This window comes from Nematolebias whitei, chromosome 19 (genome assembly GCF_014905685.2).
Source record: "Nematolebias whitei isolate Nwh7 chromosome 19, NemWhi1, whole genome shotgun sequence".
NCBI lineage: Eukaryota > Metazoa > Chordata > Actinopteri > Cyprinodontiformes > Rivulidae > Nematolebias > Nematolebias whitei.
Window position 1 is genome coordinate 25,201,998 of NC_056516.1, and position 9,583 is coordinate 25,211,580.

A 9,583-nucleotide genomic window follows, 5' to 3' on the forward strand; every position below is an offset into this window, starting at 1 on the left:
TATATATATATATATATATAAATGTCTTAGATATTATGATTTCCCTGTCCTGATGGACCGACCAGTCGAGCTGAAGTGATGTGCAGCCCAGCAGACATAGACCTCTCATCCTTGCGGACTAAAGGATTATTCTGTGTTTGGTTTAGGGTCAAGGAGAAGGAGTGGTTGTGGATAGGAGGAGCTAAGCGGCCACGCTGCAGAATCTGGTCCATAGACTGGAGAAGAGAGGGTGAAGAGTCAGATTAAGGTTCACAGTAATCTGTTTAATCCAATAAAATAAATAATAATAAATAAAAACTAAGTTACATCACAAGTAAAAGGAAATATGAACTTGAGAAATTGTATTTCCTGTGAAAATGCAGTGTGAATGCTTATTGCTGAAGAACTTGCTGAAAAACAGCTAAAAATGTGCTGAATTTTAGCTGAAATGGAAGAACAAGCCTAAATTAGCAGACAAAAGCAGAAATAACAAATATTTGCTGTATTAGGTTTAAATGAGCAAAAATTAGCATAAAATTGGGAAATTAGTAAAAAAAAAGCTGAAATTAGCAAAAAAAAAAATTGCTGAAAAGTAGTCGAAAAGGCAGAAAGAAGGTTAAACTACCAAAAAAAACCAAAAAGAGCTGAAATTAGCTAAAAAATGTGGAATTAGCTGAAAAAGCTAAAATTAGCATAAAACAGCTCAAAGTGGGCCTAGTTGAAATAGCAGAAAAAGCTGAAACTAGCAGAAAGAAGTTGGAAAAAGCACAAAAATGTTGTAGTTGGCAGAAAGAATCTGAAAGGAGCACAAAACAGCGGGAAATAAAAACAGTTGAAAGTAGCTGAAAGTAGCTAAAGAAAGTGTAAATTTGCACAAGGAAGCTGAAAGAAGCTGCACCAAAACAAAATGTAAAAGGAGCAGTAAAAGGTTGTAAACACATCTAAAGATCTGAAGGATGTCAAATGAGCTCAATTCATTTTCTATGAGGAAAAAATGGCAGAAACAGCTAAATATTTCAAAAAGCTAAAGTTGCTCCAGTACCGAAAGTCATAGCACCCTTCTCCGGAATGTTTTGATTTATGATTTGTTGACAAAGCTTGAAAAATGCAGGATGAGAAAGAAGCCGAAAAATGTAAAGAAAAATGAATCACTTGGATGGTGAATGCTTCAGTCACACAGTGAGTGGAGAGTAAAGCCAGGCCTGCTTCTTACCAGAATAGGGCTGCAGCCCTCTGCTGGTGCTGTGGTTACAGCGTTCTGCTCTGCTTTCCTGCAGGCTGCTGTGGGCTGACTGTAACGAGCTGCACCAGTTGGAACCCACCCAAAACCATCTGGATGACAGAAAAAGAAGTTGATGTTCCGATCTTTCTACACAGCTCTACCGTGTCAAAATATCTGTGTTTCAAAACTGCATTACATTTGTATATTTTCTGAGAAATATAATTATTCCTTAACACTACGGTCTTTTATTAATTGGATGAAATTAAAATATGTATAAAAATATAACAGGGAGACAAAGGCTCCTACTTGAAACATGTGTGATGGGGTTAAATGTGGGTTTTCCAACTTTTGGGCTCATCTTCTCTGCAGCAGATGAATTCACAACCCCAGTTTTGTTGACATCTGGACGTGAAGCAACACGGTTTGTCTTCTTATTCTGCTCACGCTGTGTTTTCTCTTTAGGGTTGTCATCTTCATGGTTGCTTGCTGCTCCTGGGCTCTTATCTCCCTGATCACACCTCGCGCTGGTTGACTCTTGATTCCCCGAACAACCTCCATTAGGCATCCCATGGTTAGATCTTCTCTCCAGGATCATCTGCGGGTGAAGAAGAGGAAAATTTCAACAGGTTCAATCTGTTTGAGCAGTTTAACGCTCAGTATGAGAATTGCATTAAGCGCTATATGACCAACTTGAGAAAAACTTATGGCTTTCAGAACCTCATATACTTTGTTGCGGTACTGAACCACAGATAACTGCACATCATCGTCCACTGGCAGCACTAGATCGGAGCTGAGAGCTGGTTCTTTGGCTGGATTATGAAACCTGTGAGAATAGAAACCTCAGTTGTAGACATGATGCCTTTAATAAAAACATGAAAACATCTTTAATCTACAATAACCCAAGCAGTATGGTGAAGAAAGCTTGAAGATTGACATGTTTATTATCAATGGAAACAAATAACAAAAAAAAAGATTTAAAAAATTCAAATCAGTCCTTTCACTTGATGCTGATTTCAATCCAAAAATCAATAAGGCTTTAATACCTGGCGACATATGGGTGCTGAAGGGCCTGCTCTGCAGTCAGACGCTTGTCTGGGTTGAAAACGAGCAATCCCTTCAGCAGGTCAAGAGCGTCAGGAGGCACAGACGGCTGGAAAAGATCCTCCAAAGGCACCTGTGGTCTGGTGAACAAAGAAAACAGAATGCATTGGAGGCAAAAATACAAATAAAGAAAATAACACCTGGACGCAGTCTGAATAGAAGGTCTAAAATGGTTGATAGATGTTTTCAGCCTGCTCATTAAGTTATCTCCAAGTTTGCACTTGTCACAAGAAGGTGACCTGTTTTGCCTCGTCACTGCTGGGATATTGCATCACTGCTGCAGAGTCCCAGAGTTTTTAATTAAGTTCATCTCCTCTTGCGTGCTCTCACGATAGTCTTCCCAGTGGACAAGAAGAAAATTGGTTTACGTGACTCTCTGATTTAGCTTTGTGCCAGCAATGACAAGCTCACAAAAAGTCCAAGATAAACTGTGTTAACGTACAGATACAGTCCTTCTGAGAGGGCTGAGAAATTGTTTTATGTACAATTACACAATTAACATGTTTTGTTCATGTTTAAATGATAAAGACAGATTTTTTTTTTTTTTTTTTACAATGCAACAGAAAATAAAACTGCATAAGGCCTCACTTCAGTAACATCCTCTGAATGACAGAAGATCCGTATTCGGACCTGATGGCGAGAATATCTGAAAACATAAAAGCATTTACTCAATCCAAACTGAAACTGCAGAACAGCTGAGAAATGTTGTGTGACCTGTTCGTCACCTTCTGGACTTGGGTGAGGTATGGCACTCATGATCTTCTCTATTTGGTTGATGGTGGATAATCCAGGAAACAGGGCTTTTCCCAGCAGCATTTCTCCCAGGATGCAGCCCAGGCTCCACATGTCCACACCTTTAGTGTACCTTTGGACAACGAACACTTCTTTTAGAGTAAACTCTGAATAGGGACACATTAGTATTAAGTACTAACTAGAGCTTGCAGCTAATAAGATATACAACCTGTTACTGTGATGAAAAAGTTCATTTTAGTTTGATATTTGCGCAAGTAGATCCTGAAGAAGCCTTTTTGGGCCAAGGTGGAATGTGTTTTTGTTATAACATTTGTTACATCATCAGTAATAAATTGGGATATGATATACATGTAAGGTCTTATCACCACCAAATATGAAAGGGGAGTTTCTGGAAATAAGTCATGTTTATCAGTGAGCCTACGAGGACAGGGATTACAGACTCCATGAAGTCTGGGCTGTGACCTTGGGTTTTGATTAGGCCGACCCTGAGCATTCTCCCTTATGAGTGACAAGTGAGAGATAAACTATTTGTAGTGATGCATTAGGAATGTATGAAGTGTCTGTGTAAATCTGTATGGGTTGGTTTTTGGGGGTGATTTTGATGCCGTTTGGCTGATCACCATTTTTTTTTTGCTCTAAGAAACCCCCATCTTTGCTGTAAGACAGAGTTTCAGTCATCTATTTTTACTTAATGATAATAAAAACCCACAACACCACATCTACAAGGCACACATACATTAACAATGAGATGTAACAGCAAATATATCATGTGGAGGTTTGGTTTAGATTAAAGTTGATGTTGAAATGTATCCAATTTAAAGTAAAGATCTTAGGTTTAAAGGAAAGTTTAGGTTAGGATTAAGTTTTGGGTGAAGGGATGCGTTATGTAAAAATCAGATGTGTCATATCAAATATACCTTAAAGCTGGACTTTCTTCAATAATGGATACGAAAGGTCCTGCTGGCGTCTCATGTTCTCATTTTAAAATGTAATCACATATGCTCAGAACCATTTGTGCACACAGGAAGCAGACAATGGTAGCTTAGATAAAAAAAGGACAGCAAAACACCCAAAATGTATTTGTCTGGATTGATGCTGAGGTAGAATTAAGACTAAATAACAGGAGGACCGTTACAAATCAGGAAAGATACCACATAACATTACTGAGAAAACCAACTGCGGGTGTGCGTTCAGTTCTTTGTGTAGACTTGTTGCTGATCCACTCTGAACAGGGTGAAGTATTCACACTCTGTTATATTTGTAGAACCGAAGATGAAGAAGTCTTCATTTTTAAAGCTGACACATGGTTACATGGTTAGGGGTTTGTGCTCATAGATCCCTTATAAAACTAATATTGCCCTTTTAAAATGTGATAAATTATGTTTATGATTAAAAATTTAAGTTTTTGTGAAGGATAGGTTTTTTTTAAACTTTAACCTTTACAGGTTAGTCTCATTGAGTCACGAGGACTCAGAGAGACCTGTTTGGGAGCAGATGGTAGGGTTAAGGGCCTTGCTCAAGGGCGCAGGGTGGAGCAAATGAGTGTGGAGGCAGGTATTAATGTGTTATGTGTTGTCATCATTGTATGTTCCCATACAATGGCGAAATTGGCTCTCTGCATTTAACCCATCGCACCTGAGATACACGCAGGTGGAGCAGTGGGCAGCTGTTGAAAATGTTGGGGAGTAATTGGGGATGAGGTGTCTTGCTCAGAGACACCACGAGATGTGCAATGACTAGGGATCGAACATGAAACTTTTGGATCCCGAGTCGACTGCCCTGCCTCTACCCCATCTCGGCCCTAGGTGTGGGTGTTTCACCTTTTCCACCCACATTTTGATGTTGTCGGTCCAGGGAGTCGAACCGGCGACCTTCCAATCACAGGCCCACCTTCTCTAACCTCTGCGCCACCACTCCCCTATGATAGAGTTCAAATAATCTGAGAACGATGCTGATACCTTGTGGATCCCAGTAGGATCTCAGGGGCTCGGTACCACCGCGTGGCCACGTACTCCGTCAGCGCCGGGTTCACGCTGTCCTCTTGGATCTGGTTGAGCGATCTGGCCAAGCCAAAATCACAAAGCTTGACAATACAGTCTGAGTCCAGGAGCACGTTGGAAGGCTGTGGGGGAAACGGATGGAAGAGTATTTTTCAGCTAAGTCCAGTTCTTAACAAGGTTATTGGCTTAAGATAATAAAACAGACCGGTCGAGAGGTAAATGTAAAGAACATTTTCAAGGTTTTATTTTAAACCACTAGAAAAAGTTGCAAGCGTCTCACCTTTTGGTCTCTGTGAATAACATTTCCTGAATGGAGATATTTGATAGCTTTGAAGAGCTGGTACATGACGTAACGCTTATGAATATCCTTCAGAAGAGAGCCTTTCTTTATCACAGCGTGCAGGTCCGTATCTGGGACAAAGAGGAAGAGAAAAAACTGCTCACCTGCACTGTATGGCTGCTTTAACAAAAGATAGGATCCTAAATATTAATGGGTTACACTCGAGAACATCTGTCAAACTTGTGTTTTCACTGAACTGCTACACACAGAATTCATTATTGTAAAACAGCATGAAATCAAAGACAAAGAGGAGAGAAGCAGGAGACTCCTGCTTTGTGTCACCACAAAAGTGAAGGTTGCACAGATGAGAGGTCGGTTTGCAGACTCAGAACCTTTTCAGAGCTAAACATCACTTGCACTTCTCCCTTCTTTTTGCCGATGTAATGTAAACCTAAACGGTGTGTATCTGTTAAATCATTTTTTTGCCTAATAATACATACCCATGTATTCAAAGACGAGGTAAATGTCTTTATCATTTTGTGCTTGGATGATGTCGAGAAGCTTGACAATGTTGGCGTGATCTCCAAACTCCTGCAGAAGGATTAAAGATTTCAGTAACAGAAACAAAGGCAGCGCAGCTTGACCTGCACGACGCAAAGAACTGCACAAGTCGCATGATCGTCATGACAAACAGCGACAACACAACTAGAGTTTTTACTGGAGGATGACATCAGCTGATCAGGTAGCAGGAGAACAGGCATGTAGCTCGGGTGACAGACTTATTTGGATGCAGAGGAAGGTTTGTTTATTGAAATTAACCTGTGGTTTTAGGATTTAGGCACTTACATTTGATGAATATAAATCAAAAGCATCCTCAGCAGTTTTGGAGGTCTCAGTTTAATTTAGTCATGGTAACTTCCTCTTGTGAGAGACATATATCTTGTAGTATCTATACATTACAAATCAAGATGATGTCGCTATTTTGCTGCAAATATAGTTTAAAACTTTATCAGCACATTTCTGGTTGTAGTTTAAAGTAAACGGCGTATGTCTGACAATAGTAATTTGAGATTAACAAAATAGATTATATGAAAGCATGTCTTATTCATCAGCATCAAAAGTCTGTGTTTTAGTCAGTGGTTTACAAAGTTGAGGTTAGGAAGCCATTGTGGGTCGTGAAACATCAAGGAAGGGGTCTTCAGATAATTCAAAGAAATCAAATTAAGTTGATTGTAACTAGTTTATGCTTTAATAATTCTTAAAAATATAAAAATGAACATCATACATTGATGAAAATATTAATTAAAACAATTGTGAGTGGCTGTTTGTTCACTATACATCCTTCTTTATTGTCTGAATGCTTATAAAACGTTCAGACTATTGAGATCCTGTATGTTCCATATGTTTTTCAGCATGTAACTGGTTCTGCAATTCTTGTGCTATTTCACCATTTCATTTATTAAAATGTTCAGCTCATTCAGGATATTCCTGCTATGCCTTTTAGTATTGGTGCAATTTTAACTTTTTGAAATATTTAGCTTTGTCGGCCATGTTTTTCTCATTGAAAATGAACGGAGCTCTCCGCATCCTTCAAAGCCTTTGTGCAAGCTTTTACTGCACATTTCAGCTTTTGTTCTGGTTAACAGCAACTTTGTGCCGATTTCAGCTTCCTTCAACTCTTTTCAGCTTATTTCTGCCATATTCAGCTTTTTCAACTATTTTTGTGCTAATCTCTGCATTTTTTCCACTACTTTCCACTCATATTTTTCTGTTTATAACAAATGTCATCTGTTCAAATTCAACTCGCCTTAATTTAACAATAAAAACTTTTGAACATGGTTTTAACTTCTTAAGCAGCTTTCAGCAAAACAACAATATCCAGCAATAGACATTCACACTGAGAATTATCTGTGTTATGGACCCAGACTGAAGCTCAACAGTTAATGAAGATATTATTTTACGTGAACAACATAATTACCTGGAGGAACATGATTTCTCTGTATGTTCGCTGTAAAAAAACAAAACATTGCAGTCAAGCTATGAACTTTAAAAGAAGCGTGCAGTTATAAAATAGGTACACGTCAGCCTCTTCCTTAAAGGTGAAGGAGGAAGTCTTTACAGAACAATTATACTGAAGAGCAGAGGTTTGCAGAGCAGTGAGGCGCAGGAGGTCATTATAGAGCTAGACTTTATTTTAATGATTGAAGAGGGGAAAATCTAAACTTTTGAGAATACATCATGTTAAATATTACCAGTGTTATTTTATTTCATTCATATACCACAGTTTACACACCTGGGCATCTGTTCTGTTTCTGAAAGCATCAAAGATTTTCTTCACTGCCACGATCTCCCCAGTTTGTCTGTCAACAGCTTTCCATACAATGCCGTACGCCTGAGACGGAAAGAAAGTGACATGTTATCAGGTGGCTTCTTGTACCAGCAGGTGTGGCCTTCACAATACATAGAAAAACAAAAACACTGCACTTGTAAAACCTAATGAATATAGGCAAGGTCTCTTTCTGCCTTTTAAAAAGCTGAGAATGCAGACTGAACAGTTATTTGGATGTAGTTTTGACTACTGAGAAACGAGAGCTGCGGTGCAGAGGTAGAAGATGTGAAAGCAAGAGTGAGGCAGGACATCAGAATCCACTGTGAGGCCTGTGTATCAGATTCACTCAGCGCTGTGCAGACTGTCACGACCGGCCCAGGTCCCAGAAAAACAGGAATGATTTACTTTCACTGTTTAACGCTATATAAAAATACATTTATTCAATTCAATTCAAAAATACTTTATTAATCACAAAGGGAAATTATTTTGTTGTTGTAACTCGTTATTCTCATTTCATTAATAGATGTTAAAGATGCTGATGCTGTAGACAGGAAGGATCTCTTGTAAAGGTCCATCCCACAGCGGATCCTAAGAAACTGGCTGCAGATGCCGTCCGATCCGTCCCCCCAGACTCGGCTGGCTTCTCGGTTTGAGAAGGGGTTATTTAGTCGGTTCCCCCGGGCTGTAGGACCACCCGAATGCAGGGCAGAACTCCTCCCAGAGCGATGGCCACTCCTCCCAGCAGTCCGCCGAGCTCCTCGTCACTGCGGACAGCCAACTGTAGGTGCTGAGGGACGATCCTGTCCTTCCGCTGTCATGAGCCATGTTTCCTGCTAGTTCCAGGATCTCAGTGGTCAGGCACTCGAGCACAGCTGGCAGGTAGATGAGACTGCATCCACAGAACATCCTTTCAACTCATTTGAGATTTGGGGCTGTCGTTGAGATATTATTTGAGCTTTTGAGATGTTAATCAGCTGCTGTTAGTTGTAGAAAACTGCCTTGTTGCCATGGTTACGCATCATAACAAATGTCCAAAACTAAAAAGGTTTCAGTAAAAATCCTTCCAGCTGCACAGCATCCGATACCAGAGGAAACAATCATCCAAAAAATGTGATTTACATCCATAAAAAGAGGAATTAAAGTTTCCAAAAGCAAATTCTCAAAATGGAAATAACAGAGTTGCTCCAACATGCAGCCACCTTGAGCGGCGCAATTCTAGAACACGTCTATGTCTTTGTCTTTTCACGTCTTTATGTCTTTTAAAATACAATTACAGATCTCCACTTAGTATTGTTTGATCCCTGAACAGCGGACACGCCGAGTCACATCTAGTTTCCCAAGATGACACCTTTATATTGCATTTAGCAGGCAGCTGGCTATAAAACAGAGCAACAAACAGTGAGTCTCTGTCTCTGTAAAAGCAGCATAAGCTGAGCTGCAAAAAATAAAAAAATTAAAAAATTCCCTGGTAAATAAACAGCTTGGTTTTAAATGAGCCTTAAATCAGGAGAATGTCAGTAATTTTCTTAAGATGGAGCAAAAATCAAGTTTTTTTTCTGTGGAAAAATTACAATATGGCATTAGTGACAAGTGCAGTTGTGGATAAAAAAGTACTCACCCCTTTCCCAATTCTCTTCTTGATTTCATATTTGTGAGAAATGTGATTCTCCACCTCTGGGACGTTCTCCGACTGGTACTTCTTGCTCATTTTTCTTGCAGCAGAAGTTGCACTTAGCCTCACACGGACAGCATCTTCTAGTATACCTGCCGGAAACGACCCTGAACAGGTGTTAAACAGGTGTCATGGAGGTCTGCCCGGTCAAAGGGTGCAGCTTTCAGCTCCACGACACTTTTCATGTATTATTAAGACAACAGTCGCTGTGGGATTACCTGGCAACCCTCGAGCGACCACTCCGGTT

General features: G+C 39.8%; 1 protein-coding gene across 1 annotated transcript; it reads right to left on the minus strand.

Annotated features, from left to right (window-relative positions):
- Positions 1-26: 26 nt before the first annotated feature.
- mapk15 (mitogen-activated protein kinase 15) lies at positions 27-9,372 on the minus strand. Its single transcript, XM_037692967.1, has 13 exons — positions 9,283-9,372; positions 7,629-7,727; positions 7,314-7,343; positions 5,836-5,926; positions 5,336-5,466; positions 5,014-5,177; positions 3,028-3,167; positions 2,891-2,948; positions 2,245-2,382; positions 1,919-2,024; positions 1,508-1,796; positions 1,193-1,311; positions 27-215 (listed from the first exon to the last, which is right to left on the minus strand). Exons 1-13 carry the CDS (start codon positions 9,370-9,372, stop codon positions 27-29), a joined length of 1,644 nt encoding a protein of 547 aa, XP_037548895.1.
- Positions 9,373-9,583: the final 211 nt, after the last annotated feature.

Bases quoted from the DNA above. Each gene is read 5' to 3' on its own strand.
- mapk15 (XM_037692967.1), bottom strand. From the start codon at position 9,372: ATGAGCAAGAAGTACCAGTCGGAGAACGTCCCAGAGGTGGAGAATCAC. The intron at 5,467-5,835 runs GTATGTATTATT...TCTTTGTCCCAG, and splicing joins CCTCGTCTTTGAATACATGG to ATACGGACCTGCACGCTGTG. The intron at 1,797-1,918 runs GTTCTGAAAGCC...CTTCACCCGCAG, and splicing joins ACCGCAACAAAGTATATGAG to ATGATCCTGGAGAGAAGATC.